Source organism: Diachasma alloeum, unplaced genomic scaffold, assembly GCF_001412515.2.
Source record: "Diachasma alloeum isolate Michigan unplaced genomic scaffold, Dall2.0 Dall_scaffold_00269, whole genome shotgun sequence".
Classification (NCBI taxonomy): Eukaryota; Metazoa; Arthropoda; class Insecta; order Hymenoptera; family Braconidae; genus Diachasma; species Diachasma alloeum.
Window position 1 is genome coordinate 703524 of NW_021680408.1, and position 13861 is coordinate 717384.

The 13861-nt window shown below is 37.6% G+C and overlaps 1 protein-coding gene across 1 annotated transcript in view; it reads left to right on the forward strand.

Annotated features, from left to right (window-relative positions):
• Positions 1–12740, forward strand: part of LOC107037704 (cubilin) — a 66869-nt gene extending 54129 nt beyond the window's left edge. Inside the window, exon 4 of the mRNA XM_015256386.1 lies at positions 10218–12740. Coding sequence (XP_015111872.1) covers positions 10218–12563 — 2346 coding nt within the window. The 3' untranslated portion in view covers positions 12564–12740. The remainder of the gene's footprint in view (positions 1–10217) is intronic.
• The last annotated feature ends 1121 nt before the right edge of the window (positions 12741–13861 follow it).

Genomic DNA, 13861 nt, shown 5'->3' on the forward strand with positions numbered 1-13861 from the left:
ATTGGCATCAGGGGGTCAATAAATACAGAATCAACGTTCACTATTTGTTATTTACACACCCCCTGCAAACGGGGAGATGAGGGTGGCTAAAATATATTCTGCAACCCTGTCTCCTCGTTGGCTACAAATTTCAACCCTCCGCATACATGCCTTCCCCTTCACCCGCTCGTAAAATCACGCGTTCTCGGTAGCATCGAGGAGGACTTCTCAGGACCGAAAAGAACTGAGGATTCGAATGGTCTCTGGAAAAGTACGTCGCAGAACTGATTAGGACTTACCAGGTCCATCTAGGTCTGGAGAGATCTTGAAAGACCCGTGTACGTCCAATCAGAACCAAATCCTCGAATCGGGCTTGTGCTCCAAAATTTGGATCTTCATTTGTAATCTTGAATGCATTCCTGAAAAAACTTATGAGTACTGGATTTGAGTACTCTTGCTAGTTATATTGAGTTCTGTTGGTACTTTTGAAAAGAACCAGCCAGGTACTCGGTACAAGTACTTTTTTTACTTGTCCCGAGTAACAAAAGTACTTGTAACAAGTACCGAAGTACTTCTCACCAGTACCCAGGTACTTGACGCACGATACTTGCATCCAGTTGTTTTGTGACTTCAACGAATTACAAAATTTGTCTTTTCCCCAAAAACCCACATAGTACTTTTTAATTTTATACTCTCTCCGCGCAGGGGAACGGATAATTTTTCGTCAAGACTAATTTCCTTTCACTGTTTTTTGATTGAATTCCATTACCTTTCTTACAGTAAAATTTGCTACGATTTTCTAGGTAAGTTCCATCCAACTTTTCCCTCCATGTATCAGTGCAGTACGTCATCTCCATACCCGCAGCATTTAGTTATGGCCAAAGTTAACCCCAGCTTTTTAAAAAAAATTTCCACATATTGAGTCAAATCGTGCTCCAATAAATTGAGACAGCCCGGTGTCAATCAATCTGACATTAAATGTCAATGGAAGACATTTCCTCGTACCGAGTTCGGTCGACCATAAAGATGAAAATTTTCTCTCTTGAATTTCTGTCGTTGACGCTTTCCAGAGGTAATCGACGTTCTCGGGGTGAACGAAGTTGGGATTGCATTATGCACCGACTGAGCGCCTGCTGGATGCAACGACGCAGGGAATTGAAGGGGGGAAAGAAGTGTGGTTGTGCATTGGTATGAAACTGAGTTAGAAAAAAAAATAGGAAGGGGGTTAGGAGCTGTCTGCTTGAATTTCTAACGGGCAGACGGAGATACCCGAGTGGGTGAAGGAGGAGATGGAGGAGGGAAATAAAAAGTACAATTGTTGGAAACATGGGGAAATAAAAAGACAGCGCGTGTAGACGTGGAGAGAATAATTGTGTTGGAATTTTTCGTCTTTCTGCGATGGGAAGTGGAGGGAAAAAAATTGAAAAATGGTAGACACAGAGAGAAATTCAAGACATGAGGGAGTTGATCTAGCTGAGTATCCGTCGCGTCTTTTTTTCGGCCAATCACGATGTGTCATGTTCAGGGTAACGTTCTATGTGACTTTTTTAGTAGAAAGCTTTTGTGATTTCGGACTTTCAGCATTATTTTAGCAATTACTCACTAGCTTTACACATGAAGTCGGGTGAAATCTCAGAGAAAGTCGTCTGTGGTCGGGCACAGAAAAAGAGAAGGGTTAATTTCGAGGAATATGTCGTTGATTTTCGGGAATACGTCTCTGATTTAGAGAGATACGTCACTAGGTTTTTAGGGATCTGTCAACAATTTTTAATAAACTCCCATATATACGAAAAAATTTAATCGAAAAACCTAGTGAATTCGTTAGAAAATTCATTTCGATTCCTATTAAACTTTCTATTTGTTTTTGGTCGATTCTATTGAAATATTCAATAGACAAAATCAATAGAATTCGATTTTTTTCTATAAATTATTCTCTTCAGATATTTTCTATAGAATTTCCTCGACTCAAATTTTCCAAGTTTTTTCATTCTATTTTTCTTTTCTTCTCATCAAGAAAAACAAACAAAAAACTTGGAGAATTTGAGTCGAGGAGTTTTACAGAAAATAGCTCAATAGAATAAGTTGTATAGAAAAATTTAATTCTTTTGTCTTTTTCTATAGAATATTTTCTATTGAAGAATTCAATAAAATCGAGTAAGAAGTAACAGAAAGCTCAATAGAAATCCAATAGAATTATCTATTCGCTATGTTTTACTATTTAATTTTTTTATTTATGTAAACCCCATTTATATATGACCCCCCCCCATCTGCCTGGATAACCCCTCCATGTCTAAGTTCAAAAAAAAAAATTTATAGATTTTAGAAAATTTTCTTTGAAAAATGTAAAATATTTTGGTTTACATCAATCGCACTTTTAATCATTAACTTCTTACAATGTTTTTTTTAGAACTTAGGAAACATTTTAGAAAAGTGAAGGTTAGAAATTATAATTTCTAGAATCTAGAAACTTTTTTCTATAGTCTATCAACTTATTTTCTCTGGGTTTATTTTTCAATTCGAGAAAAACCAATTTTTTCTTTTTTTCCTGTGAAAGTTTCTATGGAACATTTTTTATTGAAAAAAAAATTGCGAGAAAGCTACAAAATTTGTCAATAAAATCGACGAAGAGCAAACAAAATTTTCAATAGAAGTCCAATAGAAATCCAGTGGAATTTTCAAGTGGATGCGCTAGCTTTTCCTATAAAAATTTTCCGTGTGTTAGAAAGTCAGTGCTTATAATCCGACATGATGACAAAATTCGTTCTCCGGGTCTCAACCCTTCTGTCTCCACCGCCAACCCGAAAACCCCTCTTCGAAACAAAGTACTTCTTTCCAGCCACGTTCCATGGTTGAAGAAACACTCAGGGTGGTAGAGCAGGGATTCGCAATTAAATATGCCGCGCACGCAGGGCCAGCGTCGAGGAGTTAACGGTCAGAGCCTTGAGGCACGTAAGCCGTTGCACAATGACCCCGGCGGGGGTTTGGGGGATAACAAAAACTATTCCACGAATCAGATTGCAAAGGGTGAATGGAGAAACAAATGAACGGTGGGTAAATGAAGAAAATTCCGGATGAAAATATTGGAACAGTTGGTGAATCTTCCGCAGAGAGAGAGAAAAAAATGGGCCACACTCTGTTCATAGCAGAGATTTTCACAGAGGGAGAAGAAATGTGATTTTTAGGATTGGCAATTGTTGAATCTCACAATGACGAGTTCTCCTTTTTCGGACGTGCTTTACCGTGAGAGCACCAGTTGCCGTACAGTCAAGATTAAGTTGAACAACTCAGTTGAAAAGAGAAATAAAATTGACTAAATAAATCATTCACGTTACAAATTATTTTTCTCATCAAATTAGAAGTGTTATGGCGTACTTTTCCGGTCTTAAAAACAATAATTAACAGTCGAATTTTGATCGGGCAACATCGCACGCTTCGGCTAGTAGTGGGGTTGTAACAGTGAGATGAATATTTGTGTGTGTTATACGTGTCCATATGCTTCCAGCCCTGAATTATCGTCACCGACTTTACCGACCTCGATCAGCTGTTGTGCGGTGTTGTCGCGTTGCTCGACTCGTAATGACGGTCAAATTTTTTTTAGAGGAATTCGAAAATCAATCGAAGATATCACGCCTATATGGCCCGGTCCCCTACGTGTTCTCGCCGGCGATAGATTCTCCACAGTCTAAAGTAAATGGCTTGTGGTTTTTGTTCAACATCTTGAGTGTCTAACCCATGCAACATCTCGATCAAAGCTCACACGGTCACGTTCCTTCCCTAAGCGTAATGTTACAAGAAATGATTTCCAGAAATTAATTTCTCACTGGGATGCCCCGATGGAAGGATTAAGATTATTACTAACGTGTGACTCAAATATGAATCTAGCATATGAGACAATATCAAAATTATGGTGATTTGCTAATTTACTAGCAAACATAGTTACGCTGTATGAAGAGAGAAGCAATTCCCTAGTTGTTTTGTCAGTGAAATTGAGTGAAATTTTCTGGATAATTTTTTCCAGCTTCTCCCGCCGTGTGGGGGGTAAAAAAATTACTCGTATTTGCATTATCCAATTATCTTCCATTCTTTCACGTCTGCATCCATCAACTACAGTGGATAGATAAATAGTATTCATTGATTCCACTTCCTTCGTTATTCTGTTGAAACCCACTCACGTCATTGTTATTCTCTCCAATGTCAAACAATAAATGTTTACCAGAGGGTAATGCATGGATTATTAATCACCATGTAATTGATCATGCTGCAGAAAGGCGTGCAAATAATTGAATGAATATTCAACGGCATTTATTTGATTTTCCTCGATTCTGTTCGACGCATCCGCCCGTGGGGAATAATAACTCTCGCCTCACTGAAACCACTCCTCTGGAAAGTATTGAAATTTAATTCGTGAAAAGTCGGGAATTCTCAACAATTTCGATGGCGAGTTGTAATGCAAAATGCATGACTTTCACGCACACAGAAAAACATGAACGGAAATTACGTTGAAGAGCCCAAGTGGAAATTTTGCTCAGGTCCACGTCAAAATTGGATCCGATCAGATCAAAAAAATTTGTCTGAACTGAGTATGAAATGTACTTGATTCAAGTGTATTTACACTTAATTGGGGGAAATTAAGTATAAATACTGAAGTTTGAAATAAAGAAACACTTCAATAAACCCATTTATTTGATTCAAATAAAATATATTCAATTCAACAGAATCATTTCTCTGGGTGCGAAATGAGATTCACTCGTTCCACATCATAATTAACTCCATTTAAATGGAGTTTCCATGACTCATTTAATGGAGAGAATATGGAAATGTTAAAAAAACGTGGAAAATTTTGCAACGAAAAAACCAAAAATACTTTCATAATTCATAAAAATTCCATGAATTGTTCCTCATTGAAAAAAAAAATCCTCATTTTATATTGAATTTTTGAAAATATCGATAACAACGAAGCAGGGTAAACTACGTTACACTGTTGAAAATAACTCTTGAAATAAAGAACTATTTAAATGAACCCATTTATTTGGTTCAAATAAATTATATTCAATTCAACAAAATCATTTCTCTGGGTGCGAAATGGGATTCACTCGTTTCACATCATAATTAATTCCATTTAAATGGAGTTTTCAAGGCTCATTTAATGGAGATAATATGGAAATGTTAAAAAACGTGGAAAATTTTGCACCAAAAACCCAGAAACTGTATTTGTAATTACTGAGTGGTGTTAAACCACGGATTAAACTGCATAATTCTCCACTCGATCAAGCATCCGATTGAACACCTCCCCAATATTTCCGTTAAATGAAAAACGCACGCATCTGTGAACACTTGCAATTCATAAAAATTCCATTAACCCATCCGCAGTGAAAAAACAATCCTCAGTTTATAATGCAGTTACGCCCGACTAATTCCCCACAATTACATAAATATTTCTAACAATTTTCGTAAATACCTGGAACAGCATTACGCTCGGAATTTCCACAGAGGCTAATGTTACTGTGGATTTATTCAAATTCTCTCGTCTGACTACTCACGGATTTCACTACTGAACGGAGATTCCTGGCGTAATTGTGATATAAATATTTCCCCATTCCTCCAAAAAACCCCGTGTATTCTCATTTTCTCGTTTTAATGGTTGAGTAACCCGACCGAGTAGACAGGGTTAAGCGAGTATTGAATTTGTGGGTGCACCCAGTGACCCCTGCAACGCCTAATTAACACGAAACGGCGAGCGTCCAGTGCAGTTGTGTTCATCTGGCCAAATCAACTGGACGCCACTACCGAGTCCATTGTAACCGTATGAAATAGCCTCGTAGGCACTACCCAAAATCCGTGCTCCACTTCCTTCCTCAGCAGTAATTGATGTTGAAAATGAGAGGAATGACATAAAACTAATTTTGTTTGAGTGATTGTTGGTTGGAGAGAGTTTTCGGGACTTTCACAATACACGTGTGCAAAAAGTTATAGACAAAGCTAGGGTATTCGTTACAAAATTCCATGGAATTTTCATAAAACTTTTATTGAAAACTCTATTCATTTTTTGTCGATTCTATTGAAAAATTGTGCAGTTTTTTCGGTTTATTTTCAAAAGAAATGTTCAATAGAAAATATTCTTGGGAGGAATCAATAGAGTTTGATTGTTCTATTCTAGATTTGTCTACAGAAATTTTTCGCCATGAATTTTTATAGAAAACATCTCAACGGAATAAGTTGCATCGAAAAATTAAACTCTATTCTGAATTTTTGTTTTCGTAAAAAAAATTAGATTATTAAATTTCTATAAAAAAATTATTAAATTTCTTTAAAAATGTTGGATTAGTAGGTTTCTATCTAATTTTTTTTTTGTAAAATAATGTCTTTTGCACATTTTTTATTTGAAGAACAACTGGCAAAAAGCAGCAGAATTTTTCAAGAGAAATTCAACATAATTTTCTTGCGAGATTTTTTTGAGATTTTTGAAATTTTTTTTGTTATCATTACCTTTTACGTATAGTGATAACAAAAAATTTCCTCCAAAGAGTTTCCATTTGTTTCCCCCCAATATTACTTCTACAAAAAGCCATTGTTGCGAGTAAAAAACGTAATAAAAGAGATGAATCCTTAAAAGCAATCGAATTGTGTGCATGAACGTGAATTAATTGTTTCTGTAACAGAATTTAAAAGCAAACACCGTAAATAAAATGACTGAAATTGAAATTTAATATTTTCTAATTTTCACTGCTGTCCCCCTCGTATTCGTGTTACAAAGAGCCATTGTTGCGAGTAAAAATCGTAATAAGAGTTGAATTATTAAAGGCAATCGAATTGTGTGCGTGAATGTGTATTAAGTGCTTCTATAACAGAATTTAACAGCGAACACCGTGATTAAAATAATGAAAATTATAACTGAATATTTTATAATACCATCAATTTACGTATGCCTATATACCTACATTTAAGAAACTTCCGCAGCAAATGTTGAAGCTATGAAGTGGGGAAAAATATCAAAGATTCCGACACTCGGCTGCATCCTTTGAAAAAAAAAATGAAATGACGAAAAGTTGACGGGTCTATTGAACTTTCGTCGTTTGGGTTTCTTTGCACTTATTATTGATGGTTCAGCACTTCGGGAGAATATTTGTAATCACTCGAAGAATATATTCTCAAAATTTCAGCTCTGCAGTCCATTTCCTTCTACTCTATTTTTCCCCTGGAGAATAAATTTCCGTAGAAAATATGTAAATAAAATCAGTTGTATTGAACATGTTCTGTTTTAAAAACACGCCCAAAGCAGCTGAATTTTGCAAGAGAAGTCCAACATAATTGCCTGCGAGGGCGTTAATTTTTTCGACACCTTTTACGTAATGATAACAAAAAATTTCCACCAACCAGTTTTCATTCGTTTCCCCCCAGTATTAGTTTTACAAAGCGCCATTGTTGCCAGTAAAAATCGTAATAAAAGAGCTGAATCATTAAAGGCAATCGAATTGTGTGCATGAACGTGAATTAATTGTTTCTGTAGCCGAATTTAAAGGCACACACCGAAAATAAAATGATGAAAATTGAAATTTCTCATTTTTTAATACCATCAATTCCCTCGGAAGTACCGATTCAACCAAAACCTCTGTTACCTCTGAATTGAATAGAAACCTTTACCAGTTTGAACTTTAATTCCACCGTCTGAACAAAGCAAACTCGAAAAATCCACCTTGAATCTATTAACCGTGAAAATATAACCGGAGCTCTGAATTTTCAACTTCAATTTCAACCTGGAATACTTTGCGCTATATATCCAACGAATTACCAGATTGTTCGACGTATAAAACTCGATTTAACCCGTGCAGGACTATCAAATTGTCTCGTGACGGTAGATAGAGAGAGAGAAAAGTACCCTCGACGGTGATATGATAATTTTCCCCCTAAAGTTGAGTTAACGAAGCTCCTCTGGCAATGCATGTCGGGAATTAAATGAGAGGGGGGAGGAGAGAAAGAGTCTCATGATATTTCCTACTCTCCTCTTTTCTCAATCTCCTTGCAAAACTCATTGCCTTCAACAACTTGATGTCCAAAAGTCTAACGTAATAAACTGCATTCAATTTAAATTTTATTGTCTATGTAAAATGACGAGAACAATTCCATCAACGATGATTCCGTAATGAAATCATAAAATAGGATGAATGATTCCACTCAAAAATCTATTTTTATAAAATTTAATTAACGATATTTTATGAAAATAAAAGATACAGGAAAAATTCTCGTCCATTTGTCGTTATATTATGCATATAAAATGTATATAAAATTTTCTGCTGATAAATGATAATTCTTCCCCTGAAATTGAGTTCAAAAAGCTCTTTTGTCAACGCACGTCGGGAATTAAATGAGAGCGGAAGGGGAGAAAGAGTCTCATGACATTTTCTACTCTCCTGTTTCCTCAATCTCCATTCAAAACGCATTGCCTCCATCAATTGGATGTCCAAAAATCTAATGTAATAAACTGCATTCAATTTAAATTTTATTCTCCATGTAAAATGACGAGAACAATTACGTCACCGACAATTCACCAGCGAAATCATAAAATAATGTAACGGAATTGAATGGTTAATTTATTGATCTGCGCCTTTTCCATAATTCATCGCCTATTCATTACAATAAGGATGAATTGATTTCTCTCAAAAATCTATTTTTATGAAGGTTAATTGAAGATATTTTATGAACATACAAAATACAGGAAAAATTCTTTACGATCTACCGTTATATTATGCATATAAAATGTGTATAAAATTTTCTGCTGACGAAAGATAATTCTTCCCCTGAAATTGAGTTCGAAAAGCTCCTCTGCGAACGCATGTCGGGAATTAAATGAGAGGGGGAGGAGAGAAGGAGCCTCATGATATTTCCTACTCTCCTCTTTCCTCAATCTCCATTCGGAAGCAAAAAAAGTGAAAAAATGAAGTTTTACAAGATAGAGAAGGAGATGAGAATTCTACCTTTAAATTCTTCATGTGAAATACTTTCAAAATTTTCTATTGATGACTGATAACTCTTCCCCTGAAATTGATTCCCAAGCGCTCTGATAGAAATAGAAAAAAAAATTAAAATTAAATGAACAGTGGATTGGTAATTTTCAACAGAGTGACTTTGAATTCGATTTAGCGGAAAAATTATTAAATTTTAGACTTCACTGAAATTTCAATGAAATTATCAATTTTTTAATTGGAGAAAGACGAGAATTCCCCGACTTACCAAAATTTTCCATGAACACATAAATATTCAGCATCAAGTTACTGGATTTTCAATTAATTGGACATTCATGAGAATATTCATCTGAATTGTTTCAAATTCTATTAATTTTCATGGAATAGTTCCATATAATTTTGAAATCTCATCTACAAAATTCCATCAAACTCCAGTGGACCTAAAATCAGTAGCGAAGCGGTAAAACGGTTTAAGTCGACTTAGCCCTAAGTTTTCGTATATCTCCGAATCTCAGGAAGATGACGAAATTTTAGTAATAACCTTTTTTGTAGCCCTCCATTCACTCTCCCAAAAAGGTCATGACAAAAATTTTGCTACCTCCCTTACATTTCGGGATATTGATTGAAAACTGGTCAATATTAAAATCGACTTAAACCATTTTACCAATTCACTACTGAAATGTGATAAAAATTTCCAAAAAGTCTCCCGAAAACATCAAAAAGTTTCCTAGGAAAATTGTTGAAAAAAAAATTTCAATTTGTTACGCATACACTGTTGAAAATTTTCGTCTGAATTTTCCATGTTAAATTCTGGAAATTTTCATTATGTTTAATTTCCACTGAAATTTCAGGAAATCTTGTCCTTGAAAAATGAAATATTCCATTGATTATCTGTTCGAATGATCTGAAAATCAATAAAATACTTGATTTTTCAGTCCAATTAATCCGTGAAAATTTGGAAAAATCTGGAAAACTCAGCTAAAAATTGAAAATTCATGTGATTTTGTTTCCGAATATTCATGTTCCATTAAAAATTCAATCAAATTGTAAAATTTCCGTCTCACTGCGACTGAAAACTCATTAATTTCCATGAATTCTACCTAAAACCTGAAATTTCATAATCATTTTTCCCCTAAATCCGGTTCAATGTCACTCTCACGAGAATCGCTCCTATATTTTCCATGAAATTTCGCAAAATTTCCAACAATGTATCAGAAATTAACCAGAAGACCAAAAAAAATCCGACTCCTCAACCGTATTTTTTCCTTAATGTTCCAGATAATCGACGGAAACACAAAGACCTCAGTGAGCAATCGCAAAGACCCGGGGATATTTTGCGGTGAGTCGGAGCAGCCCCAGACCTTCATCTCCGAGACGAGTTTCGTCCGCGTATTATTCCACGCTGACAATTTCACTGACCAAACCTACTTCAGCTTTGACTCACGTGCAGAACAACAGTTCGAAGTTTACTTGCGTTACGGCCAACATCCCGAGCTCTATCCAAATCGTCGTGGTGAGGTGGTGCCAGGCAGTTACTGCGAGCGTGATTTCAAGGACTGTCGTCTCCAGACATGTTACGTCCAGAGTCCAGCTTATCCCGGCATATACCCGCGCGCACTCCACTGTAAATACCGTCTAAACACAAGACAGCCCTTCATAAAATTATACATCGAGAACGAGGAATTTAATATCGACGGCCAGCGCTGCGAGAACATCATGACATGCCCAATGAGACCAATAAGTTCCGGTTCACAACACTGTCCCTACGACTACATACGAGTTTACGACGGCAAAGATGAAACATCACCCGTAATTGGTACATTCTGCGGTATGGGAAAATTTCCATACAGCATCATCGGTACAAGCGCTGATCTGTACGTTGAATTTGTCTCATCACCAGCTGGACCACTCCTAAACACTGGCTTTCACTTCAACGTTGGCAATTGGCCAGCTCACGTTGAAACAGCTGGTGTTAAAAATGGCTCATGCGATTGGCTCCTAAACAGCGAGTCCCTAGTGGCTAATGATGAAGGTATATTTCTGTCAGTGGCCCACTGGTATCCACCCCACACAAGTTGTACGTATCTACTCAAAGGACGACCCGGCGAAATAGCACGTCTCTATTTTCCAAGTTTCCGTGTTAATCGCATTGAATCACCAATCTTGCCTTACGACGGCGATTGCGGTGAGAGTCTCACCCTGTACGACGCCAACTGGCCAGATGATGCCAGAATAATAAAGACATTCTGCGATACATTCAGCAAGCCAATGGAGAAACACGACTTTGTATCAACTTCCAACGCAATGTTCGTGAGATTTGAGAGTAAAACTGGCAGTTACTCGGGCAGTTCACTCTACTATTGGGCGCATTACGATTTCTTCAATGCCACGAGGTTCGGCGAACCTGTGCCAAACACCGAGTGCGATGAGACTTTCACGTCGTGGAAGACGCAGTCGGGTAAAATGAGATCACCGTTGAACACATTATTGTATAAACGCCCTGGCGATCCACCGAACGATCTTGTCTGCACGTACACATTCATCACGGACAAGAGACTGTTCGCTCGCATTATTTTAACCGTTGAATCAGTCACCTTCAAGGACAATCCGTACAGCCAGTGCGGACACTGTTGGGACAGTCGTGCTGATCGCATTATTGTGCGTGAACCGTCGCCGGAATCCGGCAAGGGTCACTGTCTCTGCAGATTGTCACCACCTCTGGCGCCGCTCAAGATCGTCTCACGTGGCGACAGACTCGAGCTCAAGCTTTTGGTCGACGGTGGTCATGCTGCAAGCAGTTATTTCAAACAATCGGCCGCTCTGTTCAGGGCACGCTACGAGTTTGTACACAGTCCGCTGTGTGGACCAGCTTTACTACCACCCGCCACCGATGGAGAAATTGAATTTCCGAATTATGAGGCGCTTGGCTATGTGACACCACCCCGATCCATCAAGTGCATCTGGGAGTTGCGAGTTAATGCGGAGAAGGATTTGTGGCTGCATTTTGATAAAATTAAATTTGCATCGAGATCCTGTGAGGATGGAAAATTGGAGATATTTCTCGGGGGTGTGGTGGAGCCCTATTTGGCCATTTGCGGTGAAAATGTGAGCTATGTCAGGGAGATGCCAATATTTTCAGCGATTCAGCTTGGTCAGCCGAAAGTTGCCGATGGCGAACCACCACCAGTTGTTATTTTATTCACTGGCTCAATGGCACCAGCCCGAGTTGCCTTTAAGATTGCATGGACAGAATTATTTAGATTACCGCGCGATGGTTCCGGGCAATTGAAAACCCAGAAACTTGAGGGATGTGGATTTCAGTGCCCGGGTAACACGGGATGTATACCGGAGCATTTAGTGTGCAATGGAGTTGTTAATTGTCCAACGGTAAATTTAGCTGTGGGCACGTACAATGTCAGTCTGATGGAGCCAGACGACGAGTCGATTGAGACATGCGGGGGACCTGTAGCTGGGGGGAGTGGTGGAATGGGTGGTCCAGCTGGGTGGGCGGGAGCTGGACTTGGTGCTGGTCTAGCTATTATGCTTGGTCTTGCTTGTCTTGTTGCTGTTTGTAGGGTGTGCAGGCGGAGGAGCAGATCCAGGGATATTCATGTTCCGTACTAAAGGGGTGAGGCGGGCGTTACGGTTGGTGGGTGCTGAGGGTCGACGGGACGTGCTGAATTTTTTTGCTTTCAAAGGGATTTTCGGGATGATTGGGGTATCGTGATTATAAATTATTTATCAAAAAATGCTCGTAATTTTCAAAAACTGCAATTTTTCAAAATATTTCGTCAATCTTCCTCTAAAAATAAAGTTTCTAATTTTTTTTTTCAGATTTTTTAAATGTTTTTAACGGTTCAATATCGTGATTTAAATTCAGATCTGCAGAGTTTGGATAATATAGCAAAATATACTTGATTCAAGTATATTTTATACTTCTAGAAAGAATAATGTATATGCTTGATTCCGGTATAAAATATACTCAATTCACGTATATTTTTTATCCGTACAATTGTGAAATGAAGTCATCTCTAAAGTCGTATTCTTCCCAACCCCGACGAACGAATTCTCTTATTTCTCGTCGACCTGCGCTACCCGAGATATGATCGAGTCAGTGATTAATCATAAGTTCACAGCCACTAGACAGTTGAGACCATTTTGATAGACGATAACAAGAATAATTCTCATCCGAAGAAGCTACAATGAAGATCTTGAGAGTTAATTTCTCGATACTGTAGAAGTATCAAATTCATTAGTATGGATTGACGCAGCTCAATAAATCACAAGGCCGTCGCTCAAGTGCATTGGGAAAACTGTGAAAACTACGTAGAGATGAGTCTCGAGGTAATGCTCCGCCCTCGAATGCCAACGAGAATCATTAAATTATGTATTTCAACTGAATCTCATATTTATTCACTGACATGGAAATATAATCAATCGTGACTAACGATTTTTATTTTATGTCGATGTACATATCGTATGATTTATTTACGGAGGGTTCTCTGATGCTGCATCTGTGAAATTATTGATGAATTGACACGTGAGATTAAATTTTGTAGAAGTGTTTTATGCGCGGGGAAATAAAATGGGGAATTATCGAGCAAATTAATAATTGTGGAGCGAAATTGAGCTCTAGATCTTTTTGAGTCTAGATCGAGGAAAAAAATGCGAGACGAATGGTGAATTTACTAAACGTCAGAGTAATTTGTCCTGATGATGTAAAATTTATCCGGATATCCATAAAAAATTACTACGACGAACGGTAATGATTACTCAATGTCTATACACAGCCTAAACGTAAATTACGTTTTGATAAACGTAATTTACGCTTAAGGTCAATATGATGTCTGGTGGCTTTTTTTCCGTCATGAAAATCGGAATTTAGGCTTTAAGGAACTTCCGCAGTAAATGTTGGGGCTATG